General features: G+C 40.6%; 1 protein-coding gene across 6 annotated transcripts in view; it reads left to right on the plus strand.

The window, feature by feature from the left end:
- The window catches only part of GALNTL6 (polypeptide N-acetylgalactosaminyltransferase like 6), a 564,733-nt gene that overhangs the window by 191,351 nt on the left and 351,921 nt on the right, over positions 1-21,461 (plus strand). Inside the window, exon 2 of one of the 6 annotated variants that reach the window (XM_039541775.1) lies at positions 7,129-7,234. The exons of 4 other annotated variants lie outside the window; for them this stretch is intronic. In XM_039541775.1, coding sequence (XP_039397709.1) covers positions 7,129-7,234 — 106 coding nt within the window. Of the gene's footprint in view, positions 1-7,128; positions 7,235-21,461 lie in introns of those variants that run through there. One more of the 6 variants, XM_039541782.1, reaches the window with a different exon arrangement.

Raw genomic sequence — 21,461 nt, forward strand, 5'->3', positions numbered from 1 at the left:
GAATTCTAGCCCTTGTCTTACCACCCAGATACTGGACTATATGATGTGCAGTTACTGAAAACCAATGTAATCAACTATAGGGTCTTCTAATCCCAAGAGATCAGCCACTTAGCCAGGTCAATATATAGCCCAGATTTTACCCAATAATCATGCGGAAAACACTCCTTAGTAACTAAAAACTAAAGGTTTAATAATCAAAGAAAAGAAGAAGAGAGTTAATAATGGTTAGTAGATCAAATGCGTACAAATAATTGCTAAGTCTTCATATCAGGTTTTTAGCAGTGATGGAATAGATTGCTGTCTTGTAAAGTATGTCTGGTAACTTCCAAGAGATTGGAAGTTCCTCAGTCCATAGTTCAAAATGCTCTTTTTAGTTGTAAATCCACAGTCCAGAGAATCAGGGCTGGAAAAAGGCAAAATGGAGATATCTCAGGGGTCCTTTATGTCCTCTGCCATGTGCCTGGAAAATTACTGTCTCAAAACAAAGCTCAAATCCCAGTTTGTAGAAAGTTACTGACTCAAGATGGAGTCCAGGGTCACATGAGCATATCACATGTCCTTACATGGCTTGATCACTCACAGGGGGTAGCCATTGCCCATATTTTTGCTCAGACTCCCACAGGAAGTGCTATCGGGTAAAATGGGTTTCTTCTATAGCTCATTGTGAGAGCTAAGCATCTTTGATGGGCCATCAGCACATAGCTGTCTGGCCTCAATGTACATTTTACTTTGTCACCCAGAAATACAGCACATATGTATGAGGCCTGTATATGGCCAACATTTATAACTTCAGAAACAAAAATGATACATGCATATAAACAGGATAATCATACGTAGCAAATCATAACTTTTCCACTGATACCTTATGTGACACATTTTGTACAAGAGTTGTTGCAATTATATAACAGTGGCAATATCAATGATATAAATGGTCATATTCAATCATACGTCACACCCATTAAATCTTAATGCTAATGAAAAAGGAGCCAGACTGACTCTAGAGCCAAAGATGCGACAAGCAAATGCTGTTTCTCACGTAACTGCCACTTGCCCACTCTTTCTCAATCCCTGTTGCCTCCTGATGCTAATTTTTTTTTCTTCTGAGCCACTTGCTGATACCTTTTGAGTTTCCCCTTTTACATTGTGATTGGCTGGGTGGGGGCTTGACTACAGTGAAAACACACATCACTCCATATTTAAAGGCTTTACATCTATAACATAATGTAGCATATATTTCTCTTCTCTGCTCTGTCAGTGCCCCTTGGGCATAAACCCTTCACTATTCCATCCCTAGGTATCTCCTGGGCCTGATTGTGCTAAATTGTAATATGGGCTACAAAGCCACTAGGAATAAGCAACAGCTGTCCTCCAGCTTTATTTCCATTTGTGGCCTTATCTATATTTCAGTCCAGGTCCCCTGAAATGGAAAGTTAGTGTTAATCATCTGTGACTTCTAGTCCAGAAAAATATTGATAAATTATACTTTGCTAGCAGAATGATCTTCATTCATCTAAGCTTTTAAAAGAAAAGAAAATAGGCTACAACACAAACAGGCATTTCAAAATACACAGTAAGTGCATATTTAGCAGTAGAGTTGGTTGGCAAGGAGTGTGGAGCCTTTCTATAAAATAATTCATATATTATTACTAGTTCATTGTGCATATAATGTGATTGCCAAGATTAAAGTTAAGGATAAATTGAGACAAGGTAGAAGCAACATCAGTTCCTTCTGGCTTGGACTAAAATTAAACATATTTTTATTTGTTGTTCACATTTCATAAATAAACAAGCCAACCATTTTTGTAAGTTTGCTAAACACTTTGTGTTGACATTTCAATCAAAAAGTTAGCAAAATTCTTTCCCTTTCAGCCTCTCTCACTGTTCTCTTTATCCATGCTTCATGCATATGTTATGATCATGGGTTTAAGAGGCATATGGGACAAAAATTATTTCTTCTCCAAAATGCTGACCCTTCATGAACTTTTTTGAATCCCTTGAGAGAATCTGGACATTTCTAATCAAGAACATAGCCACTAAAACACAAGCCTGCACATCCTTGTGGTTAGAGTTATTCCAGCTCTACTTTTTTTTTTTTCTCAGATAGTGATTCTACAATGATTTTAGTGGAACATTTGAAACTTTAATGTTAAAATTAGAATTTTCTTCAGCAGTTGGACATCCTTCCATCATTGACTTGTTGTTAACTGTGTCTAGTTGTAAGGAGATGTGATGTTGATACATGTAGAATGATGTTTAGTCATTGTTATTTCACCCACAATATTATGTATTAGCCTGGACATAGAAACAATAAATCCAAGTTCCTGAATGTGTAAGGCAAGGACTTTGGAAGCAACATTTGATGAATAACCACAGTAGGAGATGTGCACTTGCGAAAATGTGTTTCCAGGTCTATAATGATAGGTTCATGATGAGATCCTGTAGTCTTTTTTTTTTTTTTAAAGCAGTGCATCTTTTTCAGATCCGCTTGACAAATAATCTCATCTCTCCCATAAATTGAAATTAAATATCATATTTCCCTGAACATCAAATAAAATATGTAGAGAGAGATTAAGTCATTTTTACCAATATCAATTTAGGCCCTGATCCAGCAAAGTACTGTAGGCATGGAATATAAGCATATGCTTAAGTGCTTTGCTGAATTAGGACCTTATGCAGTTATTGTTTTGACACTATTATTTAGCTAAATGGGATTGTTTCACTGGGTTCCTCATCCTCCTGCCCCCCTTGCTCCAGTTATATGTTTATCTACAGTTTGCCAGTCATTTTAATTATATACATCTGTAGTTCCTAGCTAAAAATGTCCAACATTGACACTTCAAGCTGGGAAGATGTGGCCACAGTGGAGGGCTGTCCAGCGAGCCAGAGGCTGAGAGGTGGCTGAGAGAAAGGAAAGCAAAGAGAAAAATGCAGCAAGCCTTAAGCACTAGTAATGCACCAACTTCATCTGTCCTGCGCTTTACGCCAGTATTATCTGTGGCAAGGACTCTTGCTAAAGAATTGGATTTTTTAATCACTCGTGATGCTGCAGCATGATACATAGTAACTGAATTTCTTTGGTGCTCGCACCGTCATCTTTCAAAATGGGCTGTTGCCCCATATAGTTCCTAGCAGAACAGGGCCTTGATCCCCATGTGTGGCATCTAATACTAGAGTAACTGAAATGATGATAGTCATTGTAATCATATATGCATGCGTGCAACAGGTACTTTCTAGCATACTTAATCTCTAATTATCAGGGGCGGCTCTATGTATTTTGCCGCCCCAAGCATGGTAGGCAGGCAGCTTTTGGCGGCACACCTGTGGGAGGTCCACTGGTAACGTGGATTCGATGGTGTGCCTGTGGGAGGTTTGCCGGTCCCGCACCTTTGGCGTATCTGCCGCCGAATTACCGCCGAAACTGTGGGGCCAGCAGACCTCCCACAGGCATGCCACTGAAGGCAGGCTGACTGCCACCCTCATGGCGACCGGCAGGCCGCCCCCCGCAGCTTGCCGTGCCAGGCACGCGCTTGGTGCGCTGGTGCCTTGAGCCACCCCTGCTAATTATTAGTCCTCAGTTTACAACATATGCTATTTGATGGAGTCCTCATTCTTCACTCTAAGTCCTCCAAGAAGGAGTAAAGATTTATCCTGGACATACTATGCCTGTCCTTCCATAACAGGGTTAAAGTTGTACAAGAGACTTTTGGGTAACCCCCTTAGGGTCTCTCCAATGTGTGTGGTCAGAATAAAAACAGAATTTAATTTACCATTGCTGCCATGTCTCTTCACTTTCATTAAATTCTTCACTACCCCATAATGACTTAGAGCTCTGGATCATATCCTCATATCCTACCCAATCTATAAAATGCATTTTTTTCAAAGAGACACTACATTTAAATTAATGTAAATTAATTAGTTTCCTTCCAAATGAATAATACAATAAAATTGAATTATGATTATTAAAAACATAAAAATGACAGTCCTCAGATTTGGAACATTTCCATACATGTATTCATGACATGCAAATTTGATTGAGATACAGATCATCTGCACTTTGTATTCTGACAAGATAGGGATGTGATCTCAGTTTCAAGGAAAAGGTAAAAGGGAAGGTCATGTTCAACAAAAAATGCAGACAAAGCTGACTGGTGCTAGCCAACCTGTCTGATCATCCGACTTCTTTCTGCACCAATTGGTCTGCCTTTACTTTGTTTAATGTTTGTCTAAGACAGGCCTGCTCAACAACATGCGGCCCGCGGAGCCTCACTGTGCGGCCCGCCGGGGGATTCTAAATCCCCCCCACACAGCGCTCTGCGGGCAGTCCAGAGCCCTTTGAATCCCAGCCGCAGCAGGGAATCAAAGGGCTCTGTTCTGCCTGAAGGATCAATTAGCCCAGAGCCCTTTAAATCTCAGCCGGGGCCGGGAGTCAGAGGGCTCTGTGCTGCCTGCAGCCACCGGGAGCCCAGAGCCCTTTAAATCCCAGCCGCGGCCGGGAGTCAGAGGGCTCTGGGATGCCGGCAGCCGCAGGGAGCCCAGAGCCCTTTAAATCCCAGCCGCGGCCGGGAATCAGAGGGCTCTGCGCTGCCCGCAGGGGCAGGGAGCCCAGAGCCCTTTGAATCCCAGCCCCTGGGCGCTGATTGCCCCCTCCCCAGACCCTTGCCCCAACTGCCCCCCAGAACCCCCACCCCCTATCTAAGCCCCACTGGTCCTTGTCCCCTGATTACCCCCTCCCAAGACCCCTGCCCCTAGGGACCCCAGCCCCTATCTAAGCCTCCCTTCTCCTTGTCCCCAACTGCCCCCACCTGAGACCCCACCCAACTTCCCCCCAGGACCCCACCCCCTACCTGTCCCCGATAAACCTCCTGGACTCCCATGCCTATCCAATTGCTGCCTGTCCCGACTGCCCCTCCGAACCTCTGCCCCATCCAACCCCCCCTGCTCCCTGTCCCTTGACTGCCCCCCGGAATCCCCTACTCCTTCTCCAACCCCCAAACCACTTACTGTGCCACTCAGACCAGCGTGTCTGGCTCTGTGCAGCTCCAGACAGTTGCTGCCATGCTCCCCCATGGAGCCCACAGCCCTCCCACCCCCAGCACCTGCCTTCCAGATTTGAACACCTCAAAATTCAGGAGTGCTCAAGCTCAGTTTGGGCAGCTTTTACTTCATTTCTCCCAAATCAAATATACTGATCCACTGTAACTTGCTGTAGAAAAAGTAGGATAAAATAGAGCAAGAAATGCTTATTAGGACTGGAATTGCTATTTTCAACAGCCATTGCCTTTTTGTTTGTTTGAAAGGAAGACAGTGATATTGCATTGGCAAATTCCCCATAGAAAGAAAGAGTGGAACAAAAGAATAATAAAGGCACCTCAACTTTTCCTCATTTATGGAGGACAGTCTTATAATATGCATCCAGATATCCTCCAATCACACAAGCTGAAAATTGTTCCACTTTACTGCAGCTCTGTAACCATATGGGAACCAATCCTGTCTGTGTTTTGTGCACATCCAAAATTCCGGCTGAATGACCCGCTCTGGGAGCGAGTTACCAGTGACCCAGGGCTGGGGCGCCAGGAGGTGTGGGGGGGCACTGGTGGGGAGGAAAGGGGGAAGCCCAGCGCTGGGGTGGCAGGGTGTGTGTGTGGGTGGGGGGAGAGCCCAGGACTGGGGCAGCAGGAGGGTACAGGGGGAGCACAGGGCTGGGAAAGGGAGCAGCCAAATTTTTTTTTGCTTGGGGCAGCAAAAAACCTAGAGCTGGCCCTGCCGGGTTCCCCCAGCCGCCGGAGCCCTGGGCCCTTTAATTTGACCCTGAGGGCTCCCAGCCACCTCTTTAGCTGGGAGCCCCTGGCTGATTTAAAGTAAAGTATCACCTCCCCACGCCCAACCTTCCTTTTTGGCCCACAGCTGTTTTGGTGGGGCGGTGCTGGGGAAGGAGGGTTTGTTTCCATAGGGCTGGGTGGCCCTGGGGCAGGGTGTTTCCTGGGGCTGGGAGGTTTTGGCCCTCAGCTGTTTTCTTTGGAGGAATGTGGCCCTCGCCGCTTTACGAGTTGTGCAGGCCTGGTCTAAGATATGCTTGTATTATACATTTTGACTGTTTAGAGGAGGGATTAGCTCATCAGTATATGACATTGTGCTGGAAATGCCAGGAAGCTAAATGTTTAGTAACTACATTTTAGGTGCAGGTGATGCATTGATGTTGGAATGAAAGAATAACAAACAAATTAGAGAAAGATAAAAACCATTAAATTTGGGGAAGTTAGCCCATCCATGACTGCAGTTCTATTTTTAATGATTGAGCTAGCGCATAAACATCTAACCAAGCTGGAAATTATACCTCCAGCTCAAGGGTATGTCTTTATTACAAAGTGAAGGTGTGATTTTTAGCACTATTGGGCATACCCGTGCTTTCTTTAAAATAGCTAGCAATCTGAAACTTTGTGCAACAAGAGTAACGAAGATATAGTAGCAGGGGCTTCAGCATGGGCTAGCAACCTGAGTGTGGATCCAGGGTCCCTGGCAGCTAGTTCGAATACCACTGTGACTACTATTTACCTGTGCTAGGTAGATTAAAGCTGCCAAGGGTATAATCAGATACAGGAGATCTGTACTGGTAAGAGTTTTTCTTCTCTTTATTCCCCACTTGAAATCATAATCTTCTTTGACTTTACAAGTAGTTGCCATGGAAATGACAACATGAAAAGAATTTTACTTCATGTGTGGAATAAAAAACAGGAGCAGAAACAGTTCATAAGAGTTCAACTGTTTATAAAAATCAGATTTTGTTTTCATGCAAAAATCCCATATTCTTTCTTTTGAAATAAATTATGCTTACTATTTGTGTTACAGTAGCACTCCGAGGCCCCAATTATGATACATAATTCCTTACCAAAAGTAATAAAGGTCAAGGAAGAAATTCACAAAATATGACGCATCATGCAGAGTCTGGGTATATTCTAAGTATAACTTGTTCTCCTAAATACGATGACTTTTTCCAAATTTTGCCATGAGGCATCAGCAACTTTTTAATATATAATGACACTGACAATCATGCTATACTTTGCATTATGAATTATTACCTAAGTAATGCCCTTTTCTCTTAAACAACTCAGTATGTAATTTTGACTTTAGTTTGAAAGAGATTTTGAATATCATGAGAGAGATTTCCATTATGAAGGGAAGCTACATTTTAAGAACATTCCCATCAGATGGATCATCATAGATTACATGCTTGACGGTAAGTCATCAGCAACAAGACTTTTTATATACGTCATTTAAAAAGAAGTTAGTTTCCTTCCTAAGAACATAAAGTACAGTACATCTTGCAAAAACTAATAACGTCCTCAAACCTTCAGTTGTAAGCTGTTATATTCCATATAGAAACTTTCAGTTGTAAACTGTTATATTCTACATATGTTCCTTCATGGCACAACTGCGCAGTTTTACCCAATAGTGTTATAGATCCTACCAATCTATTTGAGGGTGGGGAGGATTGTATGCATAAGTGCTGCACAACTGGTGATTTGTTTTTAAATAAAAAAATGTGTAAACCCTTTTACCACACCTATTGATGGAACTGTAATTATTTGAAAAGGTACTAAAAATTATATTAATGATTAGGAATGCACTTATGCCTTAAAAGTGTGCCTGCAAATTTCCATAGTGTTTAACTTACTTGATTAGGAAGTTTTACATCATTTCATGTTTTAAAAACTGGGCAGCTGAATGTTTACAATGTTTTGCCAGTGGAATTCTGCTTCTACATTATCTGAAATACTTCATACTATGTTTTGCTTCTGTTGCTCCTTCTGACACCAGTGTCCTATTCCAATATCAGCATTGCCTCCGTCAAAGGGTGGTGGATGTCTGGAAGGTTGGCTTCGCAGCTGAGGAAAAATCAGTGATGCAGAGTCTAGGTATACTTTACATGTAACTTGTTTTATTCACACACAAAACCAGCCCTGAAATGAAGATGGTGAAAGAGTCTCAGCCTAACACCAGTGCCCCATAGGATAAAATACAATAAGGAATAATACAAAGTACACCACTTAGAAAGGAACAATCAGTTGCGCACACACAGAAAATGGGAAACGACTGCCTAGGAAGGAGTACTGCAAAAAGGGAAAGGGGGCTCATAGTGGATTACGAGCTAAATATAGGTCAACAGTGTAACTGTTGCTAAAAAAGCAAACAGCATTTTGGGATGTATTAGCAGGAGTGTTGTAAGCAAGACACAAGGAGTCATTCCTCCACTCTACTCCACGCTGATGAGGCCTCAGCTGGAGTATTGTGTCCTGTTCTGGGCGCCACATTTCAGAAAAGATGTGGATAACTTGGAGAAACTCCAAAGAAGAGCCACAAAAATGATTAAAGGTCAGAAAACATGATCTATGAGGGAACATTGAAAAAATTGGCTTTGTTTAGTCTGGAGAAGAGAGGACTGAGAGGGTATATGATAAGTTTTCAAGTCCATAAAAGGTTGCTACAAGGAGGAGGGAGAAACATATTTCTCTTTATCTGAGATGCAATGGGCTTAAAATGCATTAAGGGCAGTTTAGGCTGGACGTTAGGAAAAACTTCCTGTCAGGGTGTTTAAGCTCTGGAATAAATTGCCTAGGGGAAGTTGTGGAATTTCCATCATTGGAGATTTTTAAGAGCAGGTTAGACAAACACCTGTCAGGGATGGTCTAGATAATACTTAGTCCTGCCATGAGTGCAGGGGACTGGACTAGATGACCTCTCAAGGTCCCTTCCAGTTCTATGATTCCCACAAAGCAAGTCTGCCTAAGGAATTCACTCTAATCAGAGACCAAAGCACAGACCAAACTGTCCAGCGAGCACTGCCTGTACAGAGAACCTTGTGTAATGAGAACTAACAACACAGCTTGTCTTGCCAAAGCTGACCATTGGCTCCCACTCAAAGACCTTAGAAGACTGTGGTGATACCTGGTGGTGGCTGCTGTTTACAATATTTTGGCAATGGGTTTCTGCTTTTAAAGTATTTCAGAGAAAATTTAAAGTATGTTTGATTCAAATAAAAGAAACAAAAGCTGCTTTTTATAACCAAAAGAACCCAATGATCATCTTTGAAGTTGTTGGTGAGTGGAATCTTCAGATAACAGATGTGTTGATAAGGGCTTTGCACTTATCATAACATCTGTTCCATGAGTATTCTTTTGACAACATTTATCAGTTTTCATTTTCTTTTTTAATTGTTTCCCCAGATACATACACAGCAGCAGAAAATTATGAGGGGGAGGGATAGCTCAGTGGTTTGAACATTGGCCTGCTAAACCCAGGGTTGTGAGTTCAATCGTTGAGGGGGCCACTGCCCAGAACCTCTTTCTCTGGCCACCACAGCCCTCCACATCCCAAATTCCCCCCACTCCCTCTTCTCCACCTACCTCCCATTCCCCCCAAGGCTACCACCTCACCTTACATGTGCATCTTCTCCTGGTCCAGGCATCTAATTACTGGAGCCATGCCTGTGCAGCTCCACTAATTAGGTGAGTGGCCTTTCATTCTCTTGTGTGTGGCTGCCCAGGCATGCACCTTAGCTGGAACTATCCACAGACCATCTGAATGGAGCTTGTGGACCACTGGTGGTCCGCAGACAACAGTTTGAGAAACTCTGTCTTAGAACATAACTATCATTTCTTGTACAGCTCAATTTAAGGTACATTGCCTCTTATTCCAAAAAGTTGATTAACTAGGTTTTTCTCATATGGTATATATTATTTCCCTTGAAATATCTTGCCAGTTTTAGATAACTTTTTCACAGTTACTACTAATGCAGCTTAACTTCCAACATCAAATATAGAATTAGGTAACTGTCTTCATTAATGAAACCACACGCATTACTACAGCATCTAGTATCAAAAGTGGGGATTAGTAGGCAAAAGTGCAAAGTTAACTGTTGGTAGTTAAGGTTCACTTAGTGTATGTGAATAGCTTATACAAAAATTATATTGTTTTTATATATAGTGAAAAAAGTCTGTAAGGAACAAATGGCTTGTTTCTCTCATGTTGTTACACAGAGCCACATATATGTTTGTTTATTTTTGAGAGAAAGAGAAAATGGTATTTTTTTAACCTTTCTGGAATTCTGAAGTTTTTGTGTAAACATAATCTATATTTGAAAGTTTTGATTTTGTTGTTGTTGTTTTGTTTTTGTTGCTAAAACATTAGGCTCCGATTTCAATCTGAATAAAAACTTGAAGTTAAAAAGGAAATGATTAGAACACTAATATTCTTGTTATGATTATTGAAAGCCAATAAAAAACTAGATACCTATGCTTGTACAATCCTGCAAATACCCACATGCTTAACTTTATCTACTGAAGTCAATAAGGCTACTCACAATCATATAGTTAAAGCATATGGGTATGCAGGATCAGTTACTGAACGAGGATAAAGGAAAACCAGTTCGCATAATTTATTTAGACTTCTGAAAGGCCTTAATGAGTCTAGCTCAAGAAGCTACTAAAGAAGTTAAGTTTTCATGGGGTGAGAGGGAACTTACTCTGTTAGATCAAAAACTTGCTAGGAAGCAGAAAATAGATGGGATTTTATGTCGATTTTCATCGTGGCAAAGGTTAACAGTGAGGTGCCTCAAGGTTCAGTAATAAGTAAGTCCCATGTTATTTAATACATTTATTAATGATCTGGAAAGGAGAGTGAAGAGTGAGGTTGTGAGATTTCATACTTATCTCAGAAATTACAGGATATGGATTTCTTCATATTCTGCAAGAGCAAATGTATCATTCAATAGAGAAAATTTCATGCAAGTGGTAGTTCAAAACATGGATAAGTTTGATGATCCTGATAATTCCAAAATGGAAAAATACTACTTCTAGATATTTCTTGAAGGAAAAGAAAGCAAATTTAAACAATAACATTGTTGTGTTCTCTCCTCTCTTCCTCCAATATTCAGTTGCTAAACTGTTTTTCCCCTGTGCTTTTTAGCACAAAAAAAAAGAGGGATCCAGCAACGCTGTTTTAAAGTCTTAGTGGGTTCTGTTTTCTCTAGGCACACATTTAATTTCCGTGCACTTGAGTGACTCCTACATATATTAGGAGACAGCAATAGACTCTTAATTCACAACACTGTTTCATTGCAACTGTTTGATTGAAGCCATTACTAAGTTCACCTTATCATACCCCATACCATCCCCGCACTCCCTGAGAAAAGAATTATATTCATGACCTCAGTGTTTAAAAAAAATTCTGAGTATGTAGATGTTGGGTATTTTTTCTTAACACTGCAGCTCCTGGAGTCAAGTTATTCATGAGAAACTCAGCTTTCATTTTTAAAAAGTAAGCTTATAGCTTATTTTAGAGAACTACTTCAGGCCAAAGCATGGTTGCAGAGAATAATGTGAAAATATAACCTGAATATACACAAAAAGTTCAGAAACCAGAATGCCAAGGAAAAGACTTCCAAATTTCTGATTTTTATAAAAATCTCATCAAGTTTAATACATGAGTTTTTAAGGCCTAGCTCATGATTTTAAAATATTTGGCGTTGGCAATACTGCGACATTGTAATAGAAGAGGCATTTTATGCTGTCATCCCCATTGGATTCTATGCACACAAATCTTTCAGTTGCCACCCCGCTGGCAGGTTATAGTTTTAAACTTTTCAGACTTAATCTATACACTGAGTATAATGAAGATATTAGGGCAGCCATGAAGAGAAAACAGCCTATTAGGAAGTAAGACTTTCAGCTACTTTGAAAAACCTTCACTCTTGAGCCAGATGCTCATTAGAAAAATTTTCCGGAGTTCTATCTGCAGCCATGGCACAGAGAAGCTCTTTTGACAATGCATTGTTTAGCTTTACACACACTTTTAAAACACTGTGTATTATTTCCTTTGAAGGGAAAATGTACAACAAAGTCTAATTATTCCAAAAGCCATATTGGTCATTTAAAAAAAAAAGAAATTCCACTTCAAAATCCACAGCATTATGGTTTAATGAGGAAGGCTTTTACCTAGAAATACCTATTTAGTGTCTTATCAAGACTTGCCAGGATCCAGTTGAAGAATTTTAGAGAACTACTTCAGGCCAAAGCTTCATGGTGCATTACTTAAACATACATCATTTAGGATCTGATGGCTTCAATTGCTGAAGAACCATTGGATTCAAAATCAGTAAAAAGTCAATTTATCAAAATTGAAAAGGTAAAAGCTTTTCAACCATTTTACATTTCAGGCAATACTGAACATTTGGCTTTTAGACAGCAGAGACTAAACCATGAGAGAGGTGTATTAGATAGCTAAATAAATGAAAATCGGCACCCAAAAGAACTTTAGTCGATACTGTGTTTCTTAGACATGTGTATATATATATATGTTTATGTGCATTGTTGGAATAATAGGGCTATATTTTAAATTATTTAAATATAGAATGGGTTCAGGAATTACTGTCAAGGATTTTACCTTTTCTCCAATATAGGTAACTTTGTCTGCATTGAATATTTAGAAAATAAACCAGTTCAGTGTGTATTGTATTAAATTAAAAATTAGGCTGTCAATTATAAAATAAACTTAAGTTTCAGTGAAATATTCTACTAGCTAAGTGAACTTAGTTCTCCTGACTTAATTTACAATAAATACATTACAATGGTCAGTTTGATATTGCAGCTGGAACACAATCAAAAAGTCAATTGTTAGATTTAATTTAACTCAATTTGCTGAAAGCAGCAGTTGTTACTTCACCTTGATTTTAAGGAAGAACAATGCTTTCCTGGTAGCTTCCTTTTGGCTACATCTCTCCCATTAAGCTTGGCTGACCACAAAGTTTATATTAAGCTTGGTTTGTCTAATATATTTCCCTTCCCATGTTACACAATGCCTATAGGTCTCTGATAGTCTGGCAAAAACACAAAATGATTTACTAAACTCCAGCCTTAGAGAAGCTTTAAAATGTCACTGATTTAACCCAGGGATCCATCACTGTTTCAAAAACAGACTTACAGGTTTAGTGTGTACTTTGGGGAACAGTTAGTAACACACACAGAAATATGTACATGCACAAACACACTAGTGGTTTTGGAGTGATTCGAGCATCCTCAAATTGCTCTACAGAAGGTTCTTCAGACCACCTTCTTTTTAATGTGTCTAACTCACATGATTGGTCTGAGTTTGGCTTTAAATTGATATTGACCAGTATCTTTGATAAGACATGATCTGCATTTTCATATGCACTGGGATTTTGAGCTTTACCTCTCTTTTGGTTACACCTCTGGCTCAACTTAGTCAGTGTCAGAGCTCTTCACTTCTCCATCAGGTGGCCGGTCTAGGGAACAGAACAGGATACAGCTTCAGGTATTTTGTTGGTGCAAGAGAGCCTCCACCCTCTGTTTCTCCACATAATTGGCATCTGTTTTAGAGATCAGTAATTCCTCTGCTCAGTCTCAGGCATACTCTTGCCCAGGTAGGGGTCCCAGTATGTCGGTGTAGGTCACCAGGGACCAATGACTTGACACTTTGGTCTTGGAGTTGCATCAAAGTTTCCAGGCTAGACCGTACATGTTGTAACCCAATTCATTACTAACTGCAAATAGATGTCTCTTGAAAACAGAATGACAGAAGTAGTCATGTGATAAGATTTGATTGTTTAAACATTTATGACTTATTCAAGGATATGCATTCACACGTTTCCACACATTCTCATGACAATAAGTTAGGCTATTTTCCCAATGTCATAATTAAAATGTGGGGAAGTGGCTAGAACAAGTATATAGCCTTTATGCTAGTAACACTTTGCCTACAATTAAAAAGTATCTTTAAGTATCTGTCAGCAATGCTCATTTCTGTTGTTCATTTGGCCAGACAAAGTCACTCATGCCTGAATCCAGAGATGGCCTGTGTTCTTCACAGCGTGCATGTGTGTAAATAGGAGAAAACTATAATTGCCAAATAAAACCTGAAAAAATGTTTTGGAAAAATATTTTTTAGTCAAGACCCACTAAAACCATCTTGTGAGCTCTCCCTTAGGAGTTATGATGGAGGGCAAACTGGTGAACTGAACGGGCATTATTGGTTAAAACAAGCCATTGAACATATTTCAGACCTTCTAAAGCAAGTAATGTCAATGGGTTCCCAAGCAGAGCAGTATTTGAGTGGTTGACCTAACAACTTTTTCATTTATTTTTCCAGTTTACTCACACATCAGAAATGATGTGGTAAAACTCATCAAAAGTCTGAAGGTGTTAGATTGATCCCTTTCTGTCAGTGTAGTCAGAAATCCAGACCATTAGAGCTGAGCTAGTTAGCAGTCAGAAATCAACGAGATGTTTGGAAAAGGAGTCAATTCTTTCATTTTATCAGGTATAAAGTGAAAAAGGATCCAGTTAGCACCAAAGGCTGAACTGTGAGAGCAGAAATCCAGAGCTGAGTTCATATCCAAATTTCACAATTAAAGTTTCTCACAGAATTGGGCTGAACCAAAGCTTCATTTCTGAACTACCCTGACCTTTGGAGATCTGGGGGTTGAAATTCAAACCTGAGCCCAGATATGGATTTTACAGCTTGAGAATACCTGTAGTTAGCACTTTTGTAGCAGAAACTAATATACCTATTTTCTGTATGGCTATTATCATCTAATCTTTTTTTTTTAATTTAATTTGTTTTTACCTAAGGGCAGGTCTATACTTACCTGACGGGTCGACGCATAGCGTTCGACTTCTCGGAGTTCAAACTATCGCGTCTAATCTAGACGTGATAGTTCGAACTCCGAACGCGCTCCCGTCGACTCCGGAACTCCACCACCACGAACGGCGGTGGCGGAGTCGATGGGGGAGCCGCGGACTTCGATCCCGCGGCGTCTGGACAGGTGAGTACTTCGAACTAAGGTAGTTCGACTTCAGCTACGCGAATATTTTTTCTGAAAGTGTTTGTACAATGAGCATGATTGGATATGAGTGCTGAATTGTCAGCAATTGCCATGTTATCTGAAGGAATAAGAAAATTATAATAACTACAAGTAAATAGTTATACATATCTGTTAAGATTTTACCTTGTTATACCCAATGTGTTCATTTATTTGTCCAACCCAGTTTTGGTAGTCCAAAACTATTTTTTAAAAGAAAAATATTAATAAATTACAGTCTAGAAAATGTGCATCCTTCACATTTCCCAAGCAGCCTTATGATAAATCACACCTGAACCCTAGTTATGTCAATCACAGACCATTAAAATGGTCTGATTTTGAAAGAGTGCCTCTAATTTTGCAACTGCAATTGATTGCGGGAACAAATGATAGTATTTACCTGATTGTGATTAAATCCTATCATTTTTGCCTGCAGTTGATTGTGGGTACAGTTAAAGACAGGAAAGATTGTGCCTGCAAAAATTATGGGCTAGGCTGAGTACCATTTTAAAATGGTAGTGTCTGAATCTGAAAACCCTTACTCATATGAGGAGTCATTATTCATAGTATGGCACTGGATTCAGTAAGGACTATTCATATAATAAGCATCCAGGATAAAAAATTTAGTCTTAACAGTATGTTATATCCCTGCTATGATGTGAATGATACTACTAGAATCCCACTTTTTAAAAAGCAGTTCCTTCTTCCCAGCCCCCCCCACAAGTAAATTCCATTATATACAAAAAGTGTATATTTCCTCATTATCTAAAGTTTTCATTGTTAATAGTGCATCACATATGGTATTTGTGAAATCACTGTACATAGTCTTCCAACACACATCTTTAGTTCTGAGATGTGAAGGAAAGTTGTAGGTGCTGATGTTGGAGGGTGCAAAGTGTGGATGGGTGCCTGCGCCTGCACTAAGTATCTTTCAAAATCAGGGTTGTCACAATTTCAGGGTAACTGCACCTGTATTCCCTCCTCCCCTGACATGGTTTAGTCCAGGAGTGCCCAGTCAGGTCTCTAGCCATTACCTGTTTCTGGGCAGGGACTCTTGTCCCACTCCCTTCAGAGCAGGGGTTTTAAGGCTGGACAGCCCCCTGCACTGTGATGTCCCCAGCAAGCCAGTCAGTAAGGATGCCATCACTACAACCCAATTCTGCAGTGCAGACTGATGGCTAATGTTCTCACAGTGCCATCCGGAGACCATGCAGAGCCACAGCCAAGGAACACTGTGGAGAACAGGTCCCACAGGCAGTACCGCCCAAGGGACCCAGAGTGACAGAGTACTCCATGGCCCTCTGATTGGCTCACCACACCATTTAACTCTGTAGGGTCCCCTAGAAAGTTATGTGGGGCAGCTACACAGACTTTGGCCCTGCTCTGACTCCAGACCTCACCTCATCCCCTGATCTCCAGCCTCTAATCTCAGCCTGACTCTGACACTGACTCTTGTCTCCTGACTCTAGCCTGGTACTGCCTTTGATCTCCAGTCTCCAACCCTGATGTGACTTTGACCCTGACTCTAGCAATTCCTCGGACCCTGGCTCACTGATTACATTCCCTGACATATGGGCTCCAGCCCAGCTATGACCGCTGGGCCAGACCAGCTACACCCTGGTCCCTTACACAGTCTGCCTAAAAACCAGCACCTGTGCTTTACTTTCTCTTTGAGGGCTCCGATCCTGCAGCTACAAGTCACCACACTGCTCTTTCTAAGCACGCACATTTATTTTTAAAGTAAAAGAATTACAAAGACATCTTTAAATAAACACACAGATTTAAACACACGCTAAAAAGTCACCTATCAGTTTTATGGGGCCCTTGTAGGCCAAAGTCCCACTGGACAGACAATCTTGTCCATTTGTTGAATCATAAAGAAGGGTCTGAGTCAGTTTAAACACAGCCTTTTTATGCCAAAAGCCTTTCTTTGTCTGTTGGTCTCTGGAAAACCCTGCTGAACCAGTATATGCAAACCTCCTCAGGGGATGGTACCTCTCTGGAGGCATTTACATCTTGAGTGGTTCATCTTAATCTCTCCCATTACTTTTGGTTCCTGGAGGAGTCATGGTAACTCTCTCCACTCAAATTGCATACAATCCCTGGCCCACAGTGATGCATAACTTAATACAATATGGTACCCAAAGATATTTCATGAGATTGCAATATCTGTCACAAGAGCCTATGTTTATCACTTTTTCTGAAGGCCATAGATAATGTTAACTTATTACTGTGTTTTAAATTAAAACACATTTTCATAACAGGTGAAAATAAGATGCAGGAAATCTAGATATTTTTCATGGCATTTTTATAATCCCACTGTAGTGTTAGTTACTACATTAATTTATTTGATTTTTTTCATACCTTGTCATGGTTATTTATTTTTTAAGGAATGGTTCTAAGCCATATTCCATATTTTCTCATGAATCCAATCTGAACTTCTGAATATATCAGTGATTAGTTTGTCTGTTTTTTGTTCTGAAGGTAAATCAGGGAGAAATGGCAAAACAAGATTTATGCAGACTCTGTTCTCACTGCAAGTAGAGTCTGTTCTATCTCCAAACACATGATTATTTACATCACTTCCAAACTATTAAGTTCCCAAGAGAGTAAGGTTAGTTTTCATACTTGTGAGACACAGGATTGTTTATCTCTTCAGTGACTACAGTAGAGCTATGCCAGTGTTCACAAGCAGATAATATGATCCTCTTTGTCTTAAGGTGTATTTCAATTGCTGTGTGTTTATTTATTTTATGTACCATACCTTTATTATAGTTTAAAATATGAACTGAAAAAATTGCACAGGTAACAGAGCTCCAAATCATGGCATTTAATATTCTTTTTTGTGGTCATGGCTGAACATTTTTAGATTTACTCTGCAGGTTTTAGCTTTCCTAAAATAGCACTACTCAAATCTGAACAATTATATACAGTCTAATTATACCAATGAATAATGAACAACCATCATTTATAAAGTATCCCAATCATAAATGTTGCTAATCCTAAATGAAATGTAATTAAAGGGTTTCTGGGTTTTCAATTTGAAGTCACTGACTACTTGAATTAGTCAAAATAATTGACTCTTTTAAACAATAGGTTTCTGCTTTTGATGACACTGCATCCAATAAGTATCTTTATGGCTAGACAAAGGATGGCAATTTCCATCTCTTACTAATTATGAACTTTAGGTTGACACATCTATTGAATGTGTATGGATGTAAAGTCTAATTGAATTTTGATGGCCTTGCAGAATCATAATGGATTACTGAAATAGGATTCATGACTCATATTTAGATTGTAATGTGATAATTTTTAAAAGCTAATTTTCAATAAACAATTTAACTTAGTGATTTCACTACAGGACTGGCCATATTAGACTCAGCAATGCGTTTCAGGAACTGTCACTTAATGATAATAAACATGCTTGTATAGAACAAGAAAATAAAAATTAAAGTGTTTTTAATTATTTCTTGTTGAGGAGGAGGAACCTTGATGATTGAGGCTCTGTTTAGTATTAAATAAGGAAGAATAGACGGGCTTCAGATGAGAAAAAATGACCCATAGAGAGGTGTATTTTCAATGCCATGTGCAAGGATTTAATTTCTTGTTTCCCAGTAACACTGATGTGAGTCAGGTATCTTAATTCCTGAATACCATAAGAAGTGTTATCCTTTAGTTTTGGATTAATATCAGCATTGCAATAAACATCATCAGGCAGGTCCTCAGCTAGTGTAAATTGTCATAGCTGCATTTAATTTAGTTCCAGAATGCTACAGGAAAGTGGGGTTAGTGATTTTAAAGATGGCACTCTTCCAGTGGTGGCACTTCAGAGAAGGCTTTGTGTTTTCTGTTTTAACTTTAGTATTCCTTTTTATGTTTACTCATTTTTGAGTAGCATAAGTCTCCCATGCACTCGTCCTTCAGAGGTGACACTGAACCAGTGTCAAAGCATATAGAATCAAGGTCATTGTCAGCAGCTACCACTTTTAATGATAAGACATGGGTGTCAATTGTGGTGCTTGAGCCAGATTCTAGTTTCTACTCCTACCTACCTACAGTGTCATTATGCACATCAGAAGTACAAAGTGTGTTTATTATTTGGCTGCCATATTCTTTACTGCATGTTCTGAACTTTAATTTGTGTATTATCCTACACTGCTCTTTGGTTGTTTATAAATCAGCATTAAACAACTGTTGCACTTCAGTGATAAGTGTCCTTGATCAGTGAATCTCACCCTTTCCAGACTACTGTATCACTTTCAGGAGTCTGATTTGTCTTCTGTACCCTAGGTAAAAATTACTTGCTTACAAAATCAGACATAAAAATAAAAAAGTGTCATAGCATGCTATTACTGGAAAATGTCTTACTTTCTCATTTTGTCTGTGTGAAATTTTAGTTTGTATTGACTTTGTTAGTGCTTTTTATGTAGCCTGTTGTAAAACTTGGCAAATATATAGATGAGTTGATGTACCCCCTAAAAGAACTCTACATAGCCCCATGGGTATGCATATCCCTGACTGAGAACCACTGTCCTAGAGAACCCTTAAGTATTTCACTAAGCCAGCAGTTCTCAAACTGTGGGTTGGGACTCCAAAGTGGGTCACAACCCCATTTTAATGGGGTCGCCAGGGCTAGGGTTAGATTTGCCAAAGCCCAAGCCCTACTGCCTGGGATCAAAGCCTGAGGACTTCCACCCTGGGTGGTCAGGTATCAGAGGGGTAGCCGTGTTAGTCTGGTTCTGTAGAAGCAGCAAAGAATCCTGTGGCACCTTATAGACTAACAGAAGTTTTGCAGCATGAGCTTTCGTGGGTGAATACCCACTTCTTCGGATGCAAGCAGTGGAAATTTCCAGGGACAGGTGTGTATATATAAGCAAGCAAGAAGCAAGCTAGAGATAACGAGGTTAGATCAATCAGGGAGGATGGGGCCCTGTTCCAGCAGCTGAGGTGTGAAAGCCAAGGGAGGAGAAACTGGTTCTGTAATTGGCAAGCCATTCACAGTCTTTGTTTAGTCCTAAGCTGATGGTGTTAAATTTGCGGATGAATTGGAGCTCAGCAGTTTCTCTTTGAAGTCTGGTCCTAAAGTTTCTTTGTTGTAAGATGGCCACCTTAACATCTGCTATTGTGTGGCCAGGGAGGTTGAAGTGTTCTCCTACAGGTTTTTGTATATTGCCATTCCTAATGTCTGATTTGTGTCCATTTATCCTTTTCCTTAGAGACTGTCCAGTTTGGCCGATGTACATAGCAGAGGGGCATTGCTGGCATATGATGGCATATATTACATTGGTGGACGTGCAGGTGAATGAACCGGTGATGGTGTGGCTGATCTGGTTAGGTCCTGTGATGGTGTTGCTGGTGTAGATATGTGGGCAGAGTTGGCATCGAGGTTTGTTGCATGGGTTGGTTCCTGAGCTAGAGTTACTATGGTGTGGTATGCAGTTGTTGGTGAGAATATGCTTCAGGTTGGCAGGTTGTCTGTGGGCGAGGACTGGTCTGCCACCCAAGGCCTGTGAAAGTGTGGGATCATTGTCCAGGATGGGTTGTAGATCCCTGATGATGCGTTGGAGGGGTTTGAGCTGGGGACTGTATGTGATGGCCAGTGGAGTCCTGTTGGTTTCTTTCTTGGGTTTGTCTTGCAGAAGGAGGTTTCTGGGTACACATCTGGCTCTGTTGATCTGTTTCCTTATTTCCTCGTGTGGGTACTGTAGTCTTGAGAATGCTTGGTGGAGATTTTCTAGGTGTTGGTCTCTGTCTGCGGGGTTAGAGCAGATACGGTTGTACCTCAGTGCTTGGCTGTAGACAATGGATCTTGTGGTGTGCCCGGGATGGAAGCTGGAGGCATGAAGGTAGGCATAGCGGTCGGTAGGTTTTCGGTATAGGGTGGTGTTAATGTGACCACCACTTATTTGCACCATGGTGTCTAGGAAGTGGACCTCCCGTGTAGATAGGTCCAGGCTGAGGTTGATGGAGGGGTGGAAGCTGTTGAAATCATGGTGGAATTTTTCCAGAGTCTCCTTCCCATGGGTCCAGATGATGAAGATGTCATCAATGTAGCGTAGGTAGAGAAGGGGCGTGAGTGGACAGGAGCTGAGGAAGCGTTGTTCCAGGTCAGCCATAAAAATATTGGCATATTGTGGGGCCATGCGGGTGCCCATAGCAGTGCCACTGATCTGGAGATATATATTGTCATTAAATTTGAAATAGTTGTGTTTGAGGATAAAGGCACAGAGCTCAGCAACCAGTTGTGCTGTGGCATCATCAGGGATACTGTTCCTGATAGCTTGTATTCCATCAGTGTGTGGGATGTTTGTGTAGAGAGCCTCTACATCCATGGTGGCTAGGATGGTGTTTTCTGGAAGGTCACCAATGCATTGTAGTTTCCTCAGGAAATCAGTGGTGTCACGGAGATAGCTGGGAGTGCTGGTAACATAGGGTCTGAGTAGAGAGTCTACATATCCAGACAGTCCTTCAGTGAGAGTTCCAATGCCAGAGATGATGGGGCGTCCAGGATTTCCGGGTTTGTGGATCTTGGGTAGTAGATAGAATAACCCTGGTCGGGGTTCTAAGGGTACGTTGATTTGTTCCGGTG

This window comes from Mauremys reevesii, linkage group 5 (genome assembly GCF_016161935.1).
Source record: "Mauremys reevesii isolate NIE-2019 linkage group 5, ASM1616193v1, whole genome shotgun sequence".
In the NCBI taxonomy this organism is placed as follows: domain Eukaryota; kingdom Metazoa; phylum Chordata; order Testudines; family Geoemydidae; genus Mauremys; species Mauremys reevesii.